At 39.1% G+C, this 21685-nt stretch overlaps 1 protein-coding gene across 1 annotated transcript; it reads left to right on the top strand.

Moving 5' to 3' along the window:
- The first annotated feature begins 315 nt into the window (after positions 1–315).
- PLIN1 (perilipin 1) lies at positions 316–20945 on the top strand. Its single transcript, XM_074285226.1, has 8 exons — positions 316–778; positions 9955–10159; positions 11101–11183; positions 13941–14205; positions 15420–15604; positions 16588–16779; positions 17357–17596; positions 19667–20945. The coding sequence occupies exons 1-8, from the start codon at positions 734–736 to the stop codon at positions 20078–20080; spliced, it is 1629 nt and encodes a 542-aa protein (XP_074141327.1). The 5' UTR covers positions 316–733; the 3' UTR covers positions 20081–20945.
- Positions 20946–21685: the final 740 nt, after the last annotated feature.

Here is a 21685-nt window from a genome sequence, read left to right as displayed (position 1 = left end):
GAGTGAGTTGGAGGGGTAGCAAGTAGTAAAGTCTGCTAGGAGGAGGGCATCTACCTTATTTGTGCTGCTTCCATTGTTTAGGAGGAGCAGAGCTAGTGGTAAGTGCTCTTGGGTGTTATAATAGTCCTTGAGATTGTAACAGGAGGAGGGCATTAATTGTGAAGCAATTGGGATTTTGACAGGGATTTTTAGCTTTTGGTTGCAAATATGTCAGGTACAATGGAGCCAGGCAAATATCTCTCCATTCTGCCTTCCTTCAGGAGGAAGACTCAGTGGGTTTCCAAACTGCTTTCTAAATCACAGCATGGTAAAAAGGAACTTTAAGGTGATGTCTTAGTCTGTAGAAAGAAGAAACCAGTATCTTTTATATTAAACCTAAAGCAGAATCTTATCTCATTTGCTTTCTTTCCTCCTAGTTTTACTGATAGACTACAGTTTTGCTAATGCCCCTTGTTTCCTCCCTGATATCCTTGAGCCTTTGGCTTTGTGCTGTGTTTACCAGCTGCAGCCTATCACTGACTAGTAGAAGCTTTGCTCCTGAGATCTATGGAAGGATTGAATTTAACTTCCTTGCAGTAGTTTTGTGCGATGTTTTCTATCCCAGGAACCAAAATTTTCAATCACCCACTGTGATGGCCTATCCCCAGAACCTCAAGTATTGAGGGATCTTGAGAGTATAGGAATAGACACTAAAAGTCATGGAATCCTCTGCTTTACAGACTGAAGTATTGAGATGGCTGTCGACAGAAGCCGGACCACGATGGATGGAAACCACCCAGTAAGTTGTGCATAGTTGAGGCAATTAATGAGAACCTATGGGTGGGAAAATAGAGTAAATAGGGAGTGTAGTTTTAGGGATTCACTAACAGAATATACCTAGATTTGAATGGATATCTGCAAGGTAGGTACTTAAGAAAGGTGATAGAAAAATACTAGCTGGAAATAACGTTTGTTTTTTTTTTTTTTTTAATCATTCTACAACTATGTTAGTAATCATAGAAAAAAAGGTTTTAAAAATAGAATTATGGGATTTTAGAACTAGAAGGGATCATCATCTTCATTTTACAGATGAGAAAGTGAGATCCACAAAAGTGAAAATAACTTGCTTAATCAAGCTCAAACAGGGAGTAAGGTAGATTTTGAGCTTAGCTTCAAGTCTTTTTCTACTATACTACAATATAGGTAGTGTTGTGATTCAATGTGTCACAAGATTTAAGTATCTTTAAATTATCTCTGAATTTCTGTTACATGAAATATTTCAATACTTATAAGGATGTGTGCCAGTGACCAGTAGGATCTTTGATTCAGACTCACTTCATGTCATGTTGTTTGTAGAATTTCAAAATTATGTCCCTGAAATAATGCTCTTTCTTATGCTAAAGTTAGCCCTAAGACACCATTGAACTACTAGAGTAGTTCTTATGAATGCCACAAAGAACCATAGACTGAAGGGACCTGAAGACACCTGGGCCAACGACCTTAGTATCAATTAGATAAACATGAAGTCATTCAGAATAGGAGGTCGCACCCAATTAGCACCACTTTATATTTTGACTCTGCCACAAATGATTCCTCTCAGCTATGTCCAAAATTTTAGTGTAAGGTATCCCAGATACCTTATACTTAGTATTTTCTTGCTTATATTCATATAATTTTCTAGTTTCAGATTTACCCTAGGGAGAGGGAGCTACTTTTCTTTTTAGTTTACACTATTCCATAAATGCTTAGGATACTTTTGTCATAAACACATACATTATTTGGTAATAAGCCATCTAACATATCTCCTTGACAGATAAATTTTTCCCTTCTAGGTCAGGAAAGTACAGAAAGTTCGTGTTAGAAGCATCAGAATCAAATTCAGTAAAAAGGAAAAAAGAAAACCCACTAAATATGCAGTGGAAAGATGTTTCTTTTCCATTTGGGTGAAATTCATAGCAAGAAAGGGATTTGCCATTCCTAGATATCTAACTAATCAATCTTGGTGATTAGTTTGTTGGATTAGTGTGTAAAGGATATTCTAGTGTTAAGGATCCTGTGTTCCACCCTCAGATCTCTGTAATCTGAACCTGGTTCTTCCTGGGTCTATTCTCTTTCACCATCATAAAAGGTAATTCAATACTACTCTTATAACTTTATATTGATGAAAGGATTAATCTTCATCATCAAATGCCCTCTAGTACTTAGTGACACTTAGATACAGAGATTAATCAAAGACATTCTATTTACTTTTTGAGTTCAACATGTCTGAATTTATGATTATGCTAATATGTTCTCTTCCACTACTATGCTTTTAAGAGTTTGAACAAATCTGTAAGAAATGACCAGCAGGATGAATACAGAGAGGCTTGGAGAGACTTATATCAACTGATGCTGAGTGAAATGAGCAGAACTAGGAGATCATTATACACTTCAACAATGATACTGTATGAGGATGTATATCTTCAACAAAGAGAAGAGTTAATCCAATTCCAATTGATCAATGATGGATAGAATCAGCTACACCCAGAGAAGAAACACTGGGAAATGAGTGTAAACTGTTAGCAATTTTTTTGTTTTTCTCTCCAGGTTATTTTTACCTTCCGAATCCAATTCTTCATTTGCAACAACAACAACAACAACAACAACAAAATTCGGTTCTGCACATATATATTGTACCTAGCATATACTATAAGATATTTAATATGTATGGGAATGCCTGCGATCTAGGGGAGGAGGTGGAGGGAAGGAGGGGAAAATTCGGAACAGAAGGGAGTACAAGGGATAATGTTGTAAAAAATTACCTATGAATATGTACTGTCAAAAATATTATAATTATAAAATTAATTTAAAAAAAAAAGAGTTTGAACAAAGACATAGAGCGTAGAGCTCTCATTTTCCTGAATGTTAGGCATATGGGGCAACCAAGAGTATGAGGCAAAATCGTATTATCAACTAGATGGTACAGTCATTTGTATTTGTTTAAAACACCTTTTTCTTAACTTGTCTTGATTTTCAAAATAGGAAAAAGAGTAGATTCTGGAACTACAAACTGGTAAGCTTGGTACAACTTTAACAAAATTAAACATTTTTGTGAATATTTAGAAAAAGTTAAATTAGAAGCTGTAAGGGCCCTTTAAATGGGCGGACACAGTGCATCGGGATTGAGGCCCAGAAGTAATTTCTGTGTATATTAGGACTGCCCTTGGGCGGGATCCTGGCCATATTGAGATAGTTTTGTAATGGGTGACTCTCTCGCTGATTGGCTGTGTGTGTGACCTCACAGGCCCTATATAAGCCCACTGCAGGCAGCAACCGCCCTCTTTAACCTGCTGTTCACCCTGGCTCCTAGCCTGGGTGGCCAAGCCAAGATGGGTAGCCGAAAGAGGTAAGGATTTTGGTAGTGAACACGTGGGTCTTCTGACCAGGTGTTCACTCGGGAACCAACAAGTCAGGGCATCAGCTAGGGCATTATGTGAGTAGGTATAATAAAGGCTGTTAAGATTACACGTGGTTGTTCTTGAGTGCGCTACCGGTTACTAAGCTATAGATTCAAGAGATTGTGGCCAGAGACCTTAGAAGGCCTCAGAGGAGGCGAGCCGGGTAGAGCTCACACTGCAGAGTACAGTGGTCAAAGGTACTCTGGTGGGTCTAGGACAGACTAGTAATTGTAACTGCCAGGAGAGCACATTACAAATGGCGCCCAACGTGGTGGACGCATCAGGAATTATCAGGTTTTGAAAATATTTAATATTCAGAATTAAGATTCTGAAAGATCCGGTAGAAACGCCACTTAAGAGGGAAGACAGAGAAGCAATATGGACCCAGGTAAATCTGGGATCAGACTCAAGGACACAGCTGAACATAATGCTTATATCAAGAGGTTAAAGAGCCAGATGGAAGATCTTTTAACAAAGATCACCACTGAAGAACAGCAGGAAGCTTGTAATCAAGCTCCCAGAAGGCTATCCCCACACCCAGTATATATAGCTCGGAGAGGGAGCAACCTAGAGCTAATGCGTATGTATGACAGTATAGAGTATAAAATGCCACAGCAAGAGTTGTTGGAATTGCAGGTTAAACTACAGATTGAGATAGAGAAAGAAGAAAAAGCTAGGTTACTACAGATAGAACAGGAAGAGTTCAAACCAGTGACTGAAACTAAGGAAGGAAATAAACGAATCACATGGACTTCAGTTGTAGAAATTCTTCTTAGCGTTTTGTTGGTTTACCTCGTGCATTGTTGTTTTAAGGAATTTATTGATTACTCTTCCATTGAGAAGTTTAGTTCTTTTTATGTGCAAAGCTCAGGTTTGATTTTAAATCAGCCTTTGGGGAATTTTCCAATTCTTCCCTCTGCCTCACCTTCTTGGGCCAAGGGAGAAGGGGGAGGAGGAAAAGGAAGGGCGATAATACCATCAGCACTGCCCATTAATCCATTCAAAACTCCTGTGTCTTCATTTCAAAAGACAGGAGTAGGCTTTATGCCCCAAGGCAAAAAGGAATTGTGGGGTATTGAGTATAATCAGAAAAGTTTTAAAAATACAGTTCAGTTAATTTCTAAGAAACCTTACAGGGATAAGACCTTGCAGTTAGAGAGAGTGGAGTTTTATACTTGTAAAACTGCTAGGATCGTCTTTGGAGAGTTGAAACTCCTCTTTTCTTACCTCGTGGATTTTCCACTTCCACAGGTGAGCTTGATTTCCCAACCCCCTACGGGTACTTATAAAACAGTGTTTATGTCTAGAATGGGTTGGAAAATTGCTGTTTTAATCACTAGAATAAATAGACAGTGTGTGATCTTTGACCCAGGAGGAAAATATCAGATTTATTGATTCACACTCCTGGAGTACAATTCGGTATCAGAAACTCAAACTTTGATTTTTAGGCAAAAGAATTCAGGGATATAGCCGAGTGTTCTAGTAAAGTCATTACTGCACAGACTATCCCCAAGATCTTCTCTTCTAAACAAGAGAAGGGAATTTTGGGATATGTGATTGCTTACAATTTTAAATTTTGATTTTACATTTTTAAACATTTTTGATTTTACATTTTAAAGTTATTTTGGTTTTATATTTTTAATCTATTTTGGTTTTACACTTTTAAATTATTTTGGTTTTACATTTTTAAATTCTTTGCCTTTTACCTTAGCAATGCACTTCAGGCATACACAGAAAGTGCAGCTAAGTGACAGACTGACTAACTTTTGTCTGACTTTTGTTAATCTTTTTGACAACAACTTTGTTTCCACTGTGATGTGGAAAGGCCTGGATGGCATTTGGAAAGGCCCAAGTTGGGCCCCGGGGACATTCCTTCCTAGGTGCAGATCCAGCAGTAGAGTTCATCCCCACCAGAGACATTTGTAACCTGGGGATCCAAGAGAAGGACCAGACAACAGTCCAGAGAGACCAGCCAGATGTCAGCAGCCCTTCAGACGCTGATGGCAGCGATGCCCCTCCTGACCGTGACCAGAGACACCAGACACAGTTCCAGTGTTGCAGCTGAAATGGACTGTTTTGGGTGATACGCAATATAAAGACTGTAAATGGACAATGGGCCTGCTTGCTTCTCCCGTGGCCACTTGCCATATGGTGGCCTGGGAAGAGGCTTTGCCCTATGCTTTCTATTGAAGGACTATGCTTTTAAATTAGTGGGTGAAAAACCAACACACCCACCTGCCATTGTTATTGAGACAATGTTACTGGACATGACTGCTTATGTGCACCTGTGAAACTAGAATTGTTCTAGAATTGTGAAAAGTGCAATAGAGAATTGTGATAAGCTAGAATTGCTCTAGGATTGTGAAAAGTGCAATAGAGAATTGTGATAAGCTAGAATTGTTCTAGAATTGTGAAAAGTGCAATAGAGAATTGTGATAAGCTAGAATTGTTCTAGAATTGTGAAAAGTGCAATTGAGAATTGTGATAAACTAGAATTGCTCTAGGATTGTGAAAAGTGCAATAGAGAATTGTGATAAGCTAGAATTGTTCTAGAATTGTGAAAAGTGCAATTGAGAATTGTGATAAGCTAGAATTGTTCTAGGAGTGTGAAAAGTGCAACAGAAAATTGTAAGAAACTAGAATTGGTCTAGAACTGTGATAAATGTAACTAGAATTGTGACAACCTACCTACTGATATTTGTTAACTAGAATTGTGATGTTTTACCTTGTTGACTTCCCACCTCAGTGTTGACATCCTACCTCATTGGCATCCAATCTCTTTGGCCTATTATCTCGAGTATGACTTTGATGAATGGGTTGAACACTTACTTGGGCCACTGTTGAGCCTGGTTCTCATTGTCATACTTCTGTTTACTGATTTGCTGCTTTGTACCTCCTTGGGCATAACACACTGTCATCTCATGGATCAAGTGAACTATAGCTGGTGCTAAAAGTTTAGCTTGATGAGATGTGCGGTTCCCGCAAAACAAGAGAAAGGGAATTGTAAGGGCCCTTTAAATGGGCGGACACAGTGCATCGGGATTGAGGCCCAGAAGTAATTTCTGTGTATATTAGGACTGCCCTTGGGCGGGATCCTGGCCATATTGAGATAGTTTTGTAATGGGTGACTCTCTCGCTGATTGGCTGTGTGTGTGACCTCACAGGCCCTATATAAGCCCACTGCAGGCAGCAACCGCCCTCTTTAACCTGCTGTTCACCCTGGCTCCTAGCCTGGGTGGCCAAGCCAAGATGGGTAGCCGAAAGAGGTAAGGATTTTGGTAGTGAACACGTGGGTCTTCTGACCAGGTGTTCACTCGGGAACCAACAAGTCAGGGCATCAGCTAGGGCATTATGTGAGTAGGTATAATAAAGGCTGTTAAGATTACACGTGGTTGTTCTTGAGTGCGCTACCGGTTACTAAGCTATAGATTCAAGAGATTGTGGCCAGAGACCTTAGAAGGCCTCAGAGGAGGCGAGCCGGGTAGAGCTCACACTGCAGAGTACAGTGGTCAAAGGTACTCTGGTGGGTCTAGGACAGACTAGTAATTGTAACTGCCAGGAGAGCACATTACAAGAAGCCAGTATAGGTTTACTGAAAACCAATCATGTCAAATTAACTTCTTTCAATTGATAAGGTTAATTGTCAGTAGTTCAGGGATATGCAAGAGATCTTAGATATATGAAGATAAAATAGTTACATGTGGATAAAATAGATTATGTGTTGTTAACTAGATTCACAGATGACTTAACCAAGGAACCTCAGGAACATTGTAGCTGGGTTAACTTGAATGAAATTTCTAGTGAGTGCCACAACTTTTTGTCCTTCATCCAGTACCATTTAGCATTTTGGAAGAAAGTATATAATTCACATATGACATAAATTTGGAAAGGATAGTTAATTTTGAATCTTGATTCAATTTTTTTATTGTATTAACTCCCAGGTTGGAAAATTAACTAAACCCAACAAAATTATATTTTAACAAGTAATACATATAAAGCCTCATATTTAGATTTATAAAATTATTGTGAATAAATATATAGGGAAGATCTAGCTTGGCAGTAATTCATTTGAAAAAGATAAAGAGATTTCTGCTATCCACAAGGTGAACATGAGCCCACAGCATGATGAAGCTGGTTAAAAACAGTAAATCTTACGCTAAGTTTTAAAAGGTATATGGCATCTATATTATGGGAAGCAATTATTCCATGTCCTCTGTGTTTAATTGTCTAGGCAAAATCTGAAATTATGTTAATTTGGGTGTGCTATATTTTAAGAGAGAGACTGACAAACCAGAGAGAAACAGGATAGTGAGGGATCTAAATCTGATGTCATATTAGGAAATGAGATATTTGACCTGAAGAAGTAAAAAGATGAAAGGGAAATATGATACCTTTCTCAGTTATTGAAAGAATTGTCAAGTAAAGGAAGAAGTAGGTATTTAAGTTATTCAGAGGACATTACTATTGGCAATAGGTAGTAGGTATAGTGAAAAAATTTCCACATATATAAGAACTTTTTAGTACATTAGTCAGAAGCATCTAATTGTGGAAGGTCTGCCTCATTAAGTAGTAAGCTCCCAATTATTAGAAGTACACAAGCTACAGTTGATTCACTATTTATTAATTATTTTGTAGATGGAATTCTTGAATTGGTTAGGAAGTTGGACTAGATAGCCTCTAAGGTATTTTCTAACTATTAAGTTTCCATTTTTTCCTCTATTCTCACAAACTAAATTTATGTGCACTGAAGTTCAAACAATTTCATTTGTGACATCAAAAAGTCCAGAAAATGTTTAGGATACTAGATGTGATGAAATGAAATAGACAAAATACTTCTGGATAATTTAAGGCAAGAGATTTTGCTAGTAGATTGGAAATTGTGTGTTCATCATGGAAGGCTTTCTGGGAAAGATATACTTTTATTTCAGTTGGAACAAGGGAAAATGCATACATACACACACACACACACACACACACACACACACACACACATATATATGTATAATATATGTAGAGAGAGAGTTTGGTTACTTAACAAAAAGAGGTTGGCTAATGCTGAAAACCTGGACTGTAACTAATAGGTCCTTTACATTCATGTGCACCATCTTACTTTCTCAACCCATGACCTTCCTACATATAAAGAGTGGAATGTCTACAGGCTTTGGCAGGATACATTTTCTTGATTCTGACAGTGACTCTTTACTTAATGCAATCTTATGTAAGGAAAAGGTGAATATAAGGTTCTGCTGACAGAAATGGCAGGGTGGCTAGAGGGAAAGAAGGAGAAAGAAGAGGAAGATAAGGAATTAATGCTTCCTTTTAAAAAAAATATAGCTTTTTATTGACAGAACATATGCATGGGTAATTTTTCAACACTGACTCTTGTAAACAGTTCTGATCCAACTTTTTCCTTCCTTCCCTCCACCCCCTCCCCTAGATGGCAGGCAGTCTCACGGATGTTAAAGTATATCTTAAATACAATATATATGTACATATTCATACAGTTCTCTTGTTGCAAAAGAAAAATCATATTTAAAAGGTAAAAATAACCTGGGAAGAAAAACAAAATGCAAGCAAACAATAACAGAAAGAGTGTAAATGCTATGTTGTGGTTCTTTTGCTGGGTGTAGCTGGTTCTGTTCATCACTGATCAATTGGAAGTGAATTGGATCCTCTCATTGTTGAAGACACCCACTTCCATCAGAATTGATCCTCATATAGTATTGTTGTTGAAGTGTATAATCTCTTGGTTCTGCTCATTTTGCCACCATAAAAAGAGCTGCCACCAACATTTTGGCACATACAGGTCCCTTTCCCTTTTTTAGTATCTCTTTGGGATACAAGCCCAGTAGTAACACTGCTGGATCAAAACTTTTTGGGCATAGTTCCAAATTGCTCTCCAGAAGGGTTGGATTCTTTCACAACTCCACCAACAATGCATCAGTGTCCCAGTTTTCCCACATCCCCTCCAACATTCATCATTATTTGTTCCTGTCATTTTAGCCAATCTGACAGGTGTGTAGTGGTATCTCAGAGTTGTCTTAATTTGCATTTCTCTGATCAATAGTGATTTGGAACACTCTTTCATATGAGTAGAAATAGTTTCAATTTCATCATCTGAAAATTGTCTGTTCATATCCTTTGACTATTTATCAGTTGGAGAATGGCTTGATTTCTTATAAATTTGAGCCAGTTCTCTATATATTTTGGAAATGAGGCCTTTATCAGAACCTTTAACTGTAAAAATGTTTTTCCAGTTTGTTGCTTCCTTTCTAATCTTGTCTGCATTAGTTGTGTTTGTACAAAAGCTTTTTAACTTGATATAATCAAAATTATCTATTTTGTAATCAATAATAATCTCTAGTTCTTCTTTAGTCACAAATCCCTTCCTCCTCCACAGGTCTGAGAGGTAAATGATCCTATGTTCTTCTAATTTATTTATAATTTCATTTTTTATGCCTAAATCATGAACCCATTTTGATCTTATCTTGGTGTATGGTGTTAAGTATGGGTCCATAATGCTTCCTTTTCTTATTAGGAGCAAGAAAATGTTCTTCAGAGAGTCTTTCAGCTGCCTGTGGTAAGTGGCACCTGTGAGTGTTTCCAAAAGACCTACACCAGCACCAAGGAAGCCCATCCTCTTGTGGCCTCTGTATGTAATGCCTATGAGAAAGGTGTACAAGGAGCCAGCAACCTAGCTGCATGGAGCATGGAGCCTGTGGTCCGACGGCTGTCAACACAATGTGAGTTGCAGGAACTTGGAACTATTTGTCTATCTGTATTTCCTTAGCCCTCATGGAGTCCTTTATTTCTACTGACATTTCTACCCAGGTATTGAAATTGTTTTGGAAGGGTGATATGGGAACAGATCTGCACATACTAGATAGTAGAAGATGCCAGTAAACTACAAACTAATTAAGTAAAATATCCATTAAGAGCAATGAGACAATATTATCTGGCATGGATTCAGGGTCTATAGTTCCAGCTCTAGAAAATTCAGAAATTATTAAATGAGTATTGAAGAATCCACTGTTTTCTCTATATTGGACAAAATTTTCACTTAGATTTCATCTGGTCCAGCATCTCCACTTTTTTAAGGAGAGGCGTATCTCAGAAACCTCCAGAGATTGATTGTAAGAAAAGAGTCACACTTAAAGCCTCTTTGATCTTGTTTATGATTTTAAGCAAAATCTAACTGAAATTTTAGAATAGTTCAAAAATCCAAGCAAATTTTTGTTTTACCTGATATTCCTGGTTCAATGAATAAGGATTCCAGGGCACTGTATTAAGTTCCTTCACTCTTTGAAGAATATGTAGTCCCTGAGACCTCACAAGCTAATAAAGAGGAAAACTTGCAAAAAGGAATCTCTATTTACTAGATTACCTACTAGCCTTCAGTCCTTCAACTATAAACAAAAGACCATTTTTTCCCCCAACCTATCATTTCTCCCCAAAGCTAACCTTGAAGTGAAAATGTGGAGCTCCAGGTTAGTCTCAGGCCAAAGGACCCAGGAGATGGTGTTATTTGGGATTAAACTGTAGGGTTCAGGTCTATTCATGCAGATGACAGGTATTCTGTGATATGTGATTTGGCAATGTTCTATAGCCTTATATTTCTCCCAGTAAACTCCAGTTTCTCAAAATAAAGTGGATTTGTTAACTTCAGTGCTGTTCTTTTCTTTAGTCACAGCTGCCAATGAACTAGCTTGCCGTGGATTAGACCACTTGGAAGAAAAGATTCCTGCTCTCCAATACCCTCCAGAAAAGGTGAGGAAATCTCTTCTCCATGCTTTGTATCTCATGACCTGCTTCCTTTTCAAGCAATCAAAACACCCTATCCCCTACCCCCCTTAGATCTCAGAATTATTTTCTTTTCTTATTTATTTTTAAAATACATTGCTTTATGAATCATGTTGGGAGAGAAAAAAATCAGAGCAAAAGGGGAAAACCATGGGAGAGATTTTAAAAAAAGAAAAGAAGTGAACATAGCATAGTGATTTACATTCAGTCTCCTTAGTTCTTTTTCTGGATGCAGATGGCATTTTCTGTCTAAAATCTATTGGGATGGCTTTGGATCACTGAGCTACTGACAAGAACCAAGCCTTTCATAGTTGATCTTTGTATATTCTTGCTGTTATAGTGTACAATGTATTCCTGGTTCTGCTTGTTATGCTCAGCATCAGTTCCTATAAATCTTTCCAGGTCTTTCTAAAATCAACTTGTTCGTCACTTTTTATAGAACAATAATATTCCATTACTTTCATATACATAACTTGTTCAGCCATTCCCCAATTGAAGGGCATCTGCTAATTTTTTAATTCTATATGCCACAAAACGAGCTGCTACAAACATTTTTTGCACATGTGGGTCCTTTTCCCTCCTCTATGATTTCCTTGGGATACAGACTCTGTAATGACACTGCTGAGTCAAAGAGTATGTAGAGTTTTATAGCTCTTTGGGCATAGTTCCAAATAGCTCTCCAGAACGTTTGGATCATTTCACAACTCCACCAACAATGCATTAGTGTCCCAGTTTTCCCACATTCTCTCCAACATTTATCATTATCTTTTTCTGTCATCTTAGCCATTCTGAGAGGTGTGAAGTGGTACCTCAGAATTGTTTTAATTTGCATTTCTCTAATCAATAGTGATTTAGAGTATTTTTCATATAACTATAGATGACTTTAATTTCGCCTTCTGAAAATTATCTGTTCATATTCTTTGACCATTTATCAATTGGGGAATGACTTGTATTCTTATAAATTTGACACAGTTCTTTATATATTTTAGATATGAAATCTTTATATAAAATACTGGTTGTAAAGATTTTTTTTCACTTTATGCTTCCCTTTTAATCTTGTTTCTGTTGGTTTTATTTGTGTAAAACCTTTTTATCAATATAATCAAAGTTGTCCATTTTACCTTTCATGATGTTCTTAAGTTCTTCTTTAGTCATAAATTCTTCCTTCTCCAGAAATGTGATAAGTACATTATTCTTTGTTCTCCTAATTTGTTTATGATATCATCCTTTATGCCCAAATTATGTATCCATTTTTATCTTATTTTGGCATAAGGTATGAGATGTAAGTCTATATCAACTTTCAAACATATTATTTTCCAGTTTTCCCAGCAATTTTTGTCAGATAGTGAGTTCTTATTCCAGAAGCTGGAGTTTGGGGGTTTATCAAATGCTAGGTTGTCTTGATTATTGTGTCATGTATATTTAATCTATTCCACTGATCCACTACTCTGTTTCTTAGCCAGTACCACATAATTACTTTCTTTAGAAAGAATAAGATAATCTTTTGAGGGGAGTGGAGAGTTGCTAAAAGATTCAATCCTTCTCTATGAAAACATCACCTCATTGAAGCCGATTGCTAAGTCCTATTATCTCTTTGACCCTGTGTTCCTCAGATTGGGTGTTCCTATGAGTTTTCCATGGTTTCTATAACCTTGTCTTGGTCAATTTAGTAGAAGACAGTAGTCCAATTTGGCTGGAACAGAGTATGTGAAAGGGTGTACTAGGGCATAATTCTAGAGAGGTAGGGTAAAGCTAGGTTGTAAGGCCTTGAATGCCAGGATCAATAATTTAAAATTATTTGGTAGACAATGGGGAAATCACTGAAAATTTTTTAATAAAGCATTGGCAGCATGTTAGAAAAATTACTAGAACAAATAGCTTGAAGAATATATTGGAGAATGAACAGATTGGAGTCTGGAAGATCATTAGCATCCTATTATAAAAGTCCCAAAAAGAAGAGATAAAAGAATTTGTACCAGGATAATCACTGGAAATGGAGAGGAGGAGTTTTTGTGTAGATGTTGTAGAAATAGAAATAATTGTACTTGGCAATGAGACCTGAGGATCAAGAGTCAAAGGAGATTCAAAGTTTATGAGCCTAGGTGACTGGGATCCTAGGAGTTCGGCAAAAGGAGCTAGAAAGTATATATGCAATTGTCACAGGAGAGGGATGGATCCATTTCCAGCTAAAACCACCTCTAGAAATTCATCCAAACACTAAAGTCCTTGAAATGTGGAACAGAGAAGAGATGTTCTGAGCCTTCAATACCTGGAACTTTACCAAAAAATTCCTCCTTTATTCAATAGATAGGTATTAAGTATTACCATGTTCAGTATGATATAATGGATAGAACAGTGGACTCAGAGATAAGAGGATCTGGATTCAAATCCTGCCTCAGACACTATAGCTAGGTAATCTAGGATAAATCATTTAACCTTTCTTTGACTCAGTTTCCTCACTTGTTAAATAAATTGGTTGGATTTTTATTGCTTTTAAAGTCCCTTCCAACTCTAAATCTATCCTTGGTAGTAAGAGAGAGATACAAACTTATGATATAATCCCTTCACTAAAGGAATTTACATTTTAATACAGGAGTTATGGTAGCTATACAGACAACAAATGTAGTGCAAGTTAGGATCTGGCAGATGCATAAAGACAGTTTAAAATGCTCTGAAATAACATTTAAAAAATATATTTTTGAGGGTGATTTTTGTTGCTTACAGATTGCTTCTGAACTAAAGGACACCATCTCCACCAGGATCCGAAGTGCCAGAAACAGTTTCAGTGTCCCCATTGCCAGCACTTCAGATAAGGTCCTAGGGGCAGCTTTGGCTGGCTGTGATTTTGCTTGGGGCATGGCACGGGACACAGCTGACTATGCCTCCAGCACCCGGGTGGGTCAGTTGGCAGCTGGAGGGGCAGACTTGGCCTTAAGCAACGTTGAGAAGGTGGTGAACTATTTGATGCCAGCACCCAAGGAAAATCCAGGTATCCAATATCCATAAAGCTAAGCAGGTGGGTGAGTGAAGGCGAGGTGGGGAGAGATGGGGAGCAAGATAGAAACTAAGCAGAACCATTCTGCTTGAGAATGCTAGACTCTCTCAGTTTGCAGGAAATCAAAAATGGTGTGGAAAGGTTAGGGATGTGGAGCCTTCGAGATAGAAGGAACATTAACTATTACCCATCATTCTACAAATGAAATCATCTGTTCTACCAGCCTGGATTCCATTGAGGAATTAGATATAATTGGCAGATCAGGAATTGGGAGACCAGGCCTCATTATTCTGTTATTGTAGGACCTTTGTAATTGTGTTAAGCTCTCTGGACTTTAGCCTCTTCATCTACAAAATTTAGTGAGTTGGACAAAATGATCCTAAGAGTGCTGCCAGTTTTCAAGTTCTATGGATATAATTTGAAAGAATGAAATGTAGAATCCTCAGATCTTTATCCAATATGCATGAAAATTAGAGATTATTAAAAGCTTCTAGATCAACTCTTTTATTCTGCAAATGTAGACCCAGAGGGAGAGTGATCTGAGGCCTAGAAAGTGGGAGTGATTTGTCTAAGATCACATATTAAGGTCATATTTCAAGTTAATGGCAAAATAGAGACTAGAATCCAGTACCCAATTCATCCATCTTTTCTTTAAACTAAGGGTCCTTTTTTGTGTCATTAGCCCTTTTAGCAGTTTGATGAAGACTATAGAGCCTTTCTCAGAATAATGTTTTTAAAAATATAAAATAAAGTAATTGACTTATGAAGAAAACTGGTTATATTGAAATAGTGATCAAAACATTTAAAAAATGATAGTGATATTTCTAGCAACAGTTTAATAATAATCAGTAATTTTTAAGTAGCAGTGAGTGTTGGTGATATCTTAAGATGTAATGTAATATAAAATATAATTTTATTATATAATATAAACTTACTAGAGTTTGTTGCCTACATTCATAATGGTTGGAAGTGTTAAACTTTAGTTAGAGAGTAGTAAAATAAAGATTTCATTTTTTCCCATTCAAGTTCACAGATGGCAAGATTCTATCCATAGACTTATTGGGGTTCATGGACTCCAAGTTAAGAACATCTTCCTTAGACCATGCTGCTTCCCCAAAAGATAGTCTTAGTATTTCCAGATATCATGGATCCACTCCTCACCATTTATTTGGTTTTTCTTTTCTCCTTCTATTCTAATTCCAACCCAGCCCCAGTTCTGGAGGGCCCTAGTCCTCCCCAAGTTCAGCAGAAGCTGCCAAAGCCAAAGCCCAGCGTCCTTCAAAGAATTGGAACTTTAACCAACAATATCTCCCAGCATACTTTTCAGACGACCATCCAAACCCTCCGCTGGGGCCATGCATTAGCCAAGTGGATCCCAGGTGTGGCTCCATTGGTGAGTTTCCACTTGGTCTCCAGACCACTCAACCCAAGAATTGTTATGCACAACTCATCTCAGTATCACCATTGCTCCTACTTTCTATGCCCAGCTCCTCACTCCTAGCTTAACCTTCCCAAAATAAAGAACTCATTTCCCAATATGGACTGGGAGCTCCTGAGCACAAAGGTTTGTTGGGATCCTAACATCAGAGAATTTAAAACTGGAAGGAACCTTAGAGGACCAATACCCTGATTTTCACAGATGAGCCCAGTAAAGCTAAGTTCTTTACTCAAGGTCCCAATGGTAACAAATAGTAAGAGTCGAGAAAGCTTTGCTTGTATGTGATAATAGCTCACATTATAGAGTCCTTGGCCATTTAAAAAAATACTTTCCTTATAATGACCCTCTGAGGCAGAAAGAACTGCAGTTCTTCACTTTATCTTATAGATGAGGAAACTGAAGTTCAGGTAAGGAAAGAGATTTGCTTCAAAACTGTTTAAAATATACCTTTTTTTCTTAGAATCTGAACAGTTGTATTTACATATATGTACATACATGCCTGGCAGTGAGGTGGTGCAATGGACAGCCCAGTGGCCCTGGAGTCAGGAAGACTCAAAAATCTCAAGTTCAAATCTGGTCTCAGATGTATACTATCTATGTGACCTTGGGCAAATCACCCAACTCTGTTTATCCTAGTTCTTCATCTGTAAAATGAGTTGGAGAGGAAAATGGCAACCAGTCCAATATCCTTGCCAAGGAAACCCCATAATGGAGTCCCATAAAGTAACAGACAACTGAAGCAATTGCATAACAATAACAAATACCCATGGATTCTTCCACAAAGCAACATTTACTCTGAGATCTGTGTAGTTCCGAGTCTGGGTATTAGGAGGATTGGTAAGATCTGTATGCCTTCCCTTTGGGTTATTGCCTCTTCCTGACCCTCCTAACTCCGATTTCTGCCCTTGCTCACCCTCTGTTGTTTGGCTTCCTTACAGAGCAGTATGGCCCAATGGGGTGTGTCGGCTGCCCTGGATGTAGTATCAAGACCCCGATCCACATCAAGGGGAAATTGGCAGTATAACCAGGCTCAGGAAGAGGAGGAAGACGAGGAGGACGATGAGGAGGAGGAAGAGGAGGAGGAGGAAGAAAACCTTGAAATAAGGAAGGAGGAGAACAAATTAAATGAGGTGAAAAAAATAAGCCAAGTGATGTTGTGTCTTTTAAGGCAGGTAAAGAGAGAGGAGGAGTGGGAGGGGAAGGTCCAAGCTAATTAGATTTAGGATAGAAGGAATATAGATGGTTATTTCAAATATAGCATTGTATCTACCTCACACCAAACTGCCTCATGTCACATAAACTCCTTCATTTTTCAGATAAGGAAGGGTAAGCCAGAAGGTTATGTATGGTATGCTCAAGACACACAAATAGTAAACAGTGAAGTCAAGATTTGAATCCAATCTCTTGAGCCCAAAGCCAATGAATATTCTTTCCATTATCATTGCATCATGACCCAGAAATAGGTTTCGGCTTCCCTAATCCCATAGAGAGATGTCCACAGAGTGAGGTGAGAGTAGAAGGAGCCAGTAGGTACAGATGTGGACACATAAGTCTGGGAGCAAAACCAGTTCCATATTGCTCTGGGGAAGGAGGTCTGGAAGATGCAGGAGACAGAAAGTATCTGAATGGGATGGAGAGTGGTAGGGGGTCAGTAGTTGGGCGTCCGGGGTTCACAATGAAGTCACTAACACAAGTTCTTGCTCACAGACCATGCCCAGTAACCAGAGCCTCTTAGGTAGCGTGGTTCACACTTTGCAGTCTGCCTACTTGACCACCGTCTCCACTGTAAAGTGGGCGCCCTTTGCCATCTGGAACAACACTGCTGGAAGACTGTTTCACCTTACTTCTGGTCAGGAAACCTTTGCCAAAGCCAGGGCAATGTCACTATCAGATGCCCTGAAAGGTGTCACAGACAATGTGGTGGACACAGTGGTGCACTATGTGCCAGTAAGTAGTCCCTGTGGCCACCCCAACCCCAGAGGCCTGGAGAAGGGCCAGTGGCTATTGGGAGGATGAGGACGTGGGGGAAGAAAGGATGCAGAGCATTAGCCCAGATAAAGAAGGGCCTTGAGGACTGAATGCTAAATCTTGAGATCAGGTTAGATACTTGGATCAGTGCTCTCATCAGGCCTGGAGAAGGAAATGTTTCAGTTCTCAGTAATTAGTTTAGGAAACAACTTAAAGTATGGCATCTTTGAATTTTAAAGCCAGAAAGGATATTAAGTCAGTATCCTAGTCTAATTCTCTCTTTCTGAACTTCAAATTCCTCATTTTTAAAATAAGGGAGCCAGTCTAGATGATTTCAGAATTCTTCTCCAGTTCTTGATCTTTAGATTTGCTTTTTACTTTTTCTTCTTTTCCTCTCTGGCTCTTAGGGCTGAGGATCATTTTGAGTGGAGGTTAGGGCCCCCATGTGGAGAGTGGAGTTCACCTCAAGAGTTTAGGGAGAATAAACTCAAGCATCTTAGATGAGGGAGGATTGTAGAATGTGAGAGCTAGAAGAGACTTTACCCTTGTCATTTTACAAATGGGGAAACTGAGTCTTTAAGTGATTTGCTCAGGGCCATTGGAATACAAATTTAGAGGTAGAAGGAATCTCGGAGGCCATGTAGCCCAACTCTCTCATCTTACAAATCAAGAAACAAAAAAGTTAAATGGCTTCTCTAAGATCACAGGGAATAAGTGGTAAGGCCAGGTCCTCTGATCTTTTGCTACTGTATATCTAGGTAGTCAGTGGGAAAGCTCAGACTAGATTGTGGATTCTCCTGAGTCTTAGTCCTTTGGGACCCATACAAACCCTTCTGGACTGCATGATCCCCAAATTAAGGCCAAGTTCCCCAAGAAGTTCCTCTCCAGCTCCGGGTATAATGCTTTAAGAGAAAAATAAATTACAATCTCCTCCTTCCCTTATTTTCAGAAGTCTTCTACTTCCTGTGCTTAAATTCTCCAGGTGCTATTCTGTTCTCTCTTCCCTCCCCTTTGTTCTGATCCCCTGCCATGAATTTATAATTAATCATTAGGGCATATATAACACTTTAAAGCTTGCAAAGCACTAATGTCTGTTGTCCCATTTGATCCTCTCTACCCTGAGAGGTAGGTGCTAATTATTATTTCTGTTTTACAGATAAAGAAACCAAAGCTGAGAGAGGTTGAGGCTTGCTTATATTATTATCATCTTACATTATTAATATAGAGCCAATAAGTGTTTGCGTCAGGACTAGAACTCTGGTCTTCCTGACTCCTTGTCTAGCCCTTTATCCATTATGGCAAGTAGCTGCTCTACTTTCATACAAAACAGAAGGTTTTAGAATACAGATATAATTACAAAGGAAAGTACTTCATCCAGAGGCTGCCCCAGAGATAATGCAAATTCCAGGTATTAAACAGCAGGAAATATTACTGAGCCAGCTCTTCCTTCTGAGAAGGGATCTATTGGGACAGTCATGTCCTAATAGGCATGTGGAGGACGTCTGAGGGGAATTTTGCTATCTCAGAGGCCTTCAACTTGGCATCAGTCTCAGAAGTGGAGGGGTGTATGTGATCATCTCAAGTCACAGAAGCCATCCAGGACCCTTTTTAATCATTAGAAAGTTTTTCTGGCAACCATGGCTATGGCCAGCAATTGTCCCTGGGATCTCTCTGATATTTTCAGCCCTTGTATGACTTTGCCATTGCACCCAACCAGAAATCACTCAACCTTTGAGTTTATTTTCTCATTTATAAAACAGAGATGGTAATAACATGGGTCCTGTGTACATTTGAAAGTTACGAGGAAAAGGCTTTGTAAAGCCTAAAGTGCTATAGAAATTTGAGCCATCTGTTTATTTCACAATGCCTTGTGCCTTGCCAGATGTTCAATCAATGTAAAATGAATTTTTAAAATATTGAATTTAAAATATTGAGCCTGACGTAACTGAGAGAGTAGAGCATAGAAGAAAAAGTAGAGAGGATGGTGAATTAGGGAGAGGATTATCAAATGAAAGCCCTACTCTCTAACTTAGACCCCTGTCTCTGCAGCTCCCCAGATTATCATTGATGGAGCCAGAGAGCGAGTTTCAGGACATAGATAATCCTCCATCTGACACGGATCGAAGTGAAGGGGCCAGTTCTCCCACCCCTGAGGTCCCAAGCAAGCTCCTGCACCGTAGCAGCCTGAGGAGTACCCGGAACTGCAATGCTCTCTCCTTCCTGGGCCTAGAAGACAAACTCTTTACACAGCAGAAAGTGTTGGATCAGGTGCCCCAGCAGCGCAGCTCCCTTCACCGTGGCCCCACCTTTGAGCCTGACACACCTGCCAGTAGCCGTTCTATGTTTTCCTCTTATCACCGTGAGAAACCCACCCGCCGTGTCAGTGACAGCTTCTACCGGCCCAGCGTCATGGAGCCCATCTACAACCGGATCCACTACAGCCAGCTTTACAAGAAGAACTGACCCAGGTCCAAGTCCCTGTAACCAGTCCTTCCCTGGTGCCCTCGGTTGGTCCCATCAGTTAGCGCTCACACTTTGCTACAATTGCCATGCCCAGCTTATTCCTGCTGCCTCCCCAGAGAAAAGCAAATACTGGATCTTAGGAGAACTCAGTCCAGTGACCTCTGTGTCTGCTTACAACCTACATATTCACTCATTGCTTTGACAGAATCCTAGGTATCCTAGTAGATGAATTCCCCTTCTTCCTTCCAGCTTGCCAGAAAGATATCACCACCACTGAGACCAACATGAGGGCAAAATGGAGGGCTTCTGGTGTCTGGCACTACCAAAATCAAGGCCTAGAAACTCCTCACTTCAAAGAGTTCCCAGGGTAACTGTCAGGTATAAATATAAAGAATGAGGTCTGAGGAGGAGGGATATTTGTGTTTTTAAACCTGCTTCATCCCATTTAAGTCAGAGTTATTCCCCTCAAAGTAGTCCCCTTGGGAGCTGATATAGTCTTCCAGTGGTGCAACCCCTACTCAAATACATCTAGAATTTTTCTTTGGAAAAAGTCTGTAAGGACCTGTTTGTAGCCACCCAAGAAGGCAGCTTTTCCCTCTGTATGGTCAGATCTCCTTATCAGGAACCTATATGAGATTTTGTAGATTATCTAGTCCAAATGCCTTGTCTTATAGATAAGTGAATAGAGGCCCAGGGAGATTGAGTTACTAGCCCAAAGTCATATAGGATATAGAACCAGACCCGGGTCATTTGACTTGAAATCCCCTCCTCGGTTTCCTTCCTTCCTTCCTTCCTTCCTTCCTTCCTTCCTTCCTTCCTTCCTTCCTTCCTTCCTTCCTTCCTTCCTTCCTTCCTTCCTTCCTTCCTTCCTTCCTTCCTTCCTTCCTTCCTTCCTTCCTTCCTTCCTTCCTTCCTTCCTTCCTTCCTTCCTTCCTTCCTTCCTTCCTTCCTTCCTTCCTTCCTTCCTTCCTTCCTTCCTTCCTTCCTTCCTTCCTTCCTTCCTTCCTTCCTTCCTTCCTTCCTTCCTTCCTTCCTTCCTTCCTTCCTTCTTGACAATAGATCCCAAATTGACTCTGGATGAATCATCTATCAGAGTTGCCTCTAAATGACTTTTGGTTATTTCCAAAAATCAAATCCCTCCTCAAAGGAGGAAAGGTCACCAATGAGATTATTCAAGAAGAATTGTTCTGAAGACAATTCCCAAAAAATTAAGCAATGTGTTGGAATAAATGTATGGGCTAGTAACCCTTCTTTCTATTGCATATAGGTTAGAAGATGTTTAAAGATACATTTCTTTATCTTTTAAAATAACACCTCTTTCTCAGGTTTTCCATTTGCATTTTGATTTCAAGGTTATCCAAGGACAGTAATGAAAGAGATGACCAGTTTGGGTTTCTTTCCACCCTGTGTTTCTATTATGCATGACCACAATGAATCTCAACACATTTGTTTTATTGTTACCTTAGCTCCATCACTGGAATTTGAGCTAATACCCATAGCACCTTTTCCCTAAGCTTCTTCAGGTTCCCATTATTGAGCCTTTTTGATACCTCACTGATATATTATAGACTTGCTAAATACAAAATCCCATCCCTGTGCAATCCC

The sequence above is a fragment of the Sminthopsis crassicaudata genome, chromosome 2 (assembly GCF_048593235.1).
Source record: "Sminthopsis crassicaudata isolate SCR6 chromosome 2, ASM4859323v1, whole genome shotgun sequence".
NCBI classification, from domain to species: Eukaryota; Metazoa; Chordata; class Mammalia; order Dasyuromorphia; family Dasyuridae; genus Sminthopsis; species Sminthopsis crassicaudata.
This window is presented reverse-complemented; position numbering and strand designations above follow the sequence as displayed.

Bases quoted from the DNA above. Each gene is read 5' to 3' on its own strand.
- PLIN1 (XM_074285226.1), top strand. From the start codon at position 734: ATGGCTGTCGACAGAAGCCGGACCACGATGGATGGAAACCACCCA. The intron at 14,206-15,419 runs GTATCCAATATC...ATTCCAACCCAG, and splicing joins AGCACCCAAGGAAAATCCAG to CCCCAGTTCTGGAGGGCCCT. The intron at 16,780-17,356 runs GTGAAAAAAATA...TCTTGCTCACAG, and splicing joins AGGAGAACAAATTAAATGAG to ACCATGCCCAGTAACCAGAG.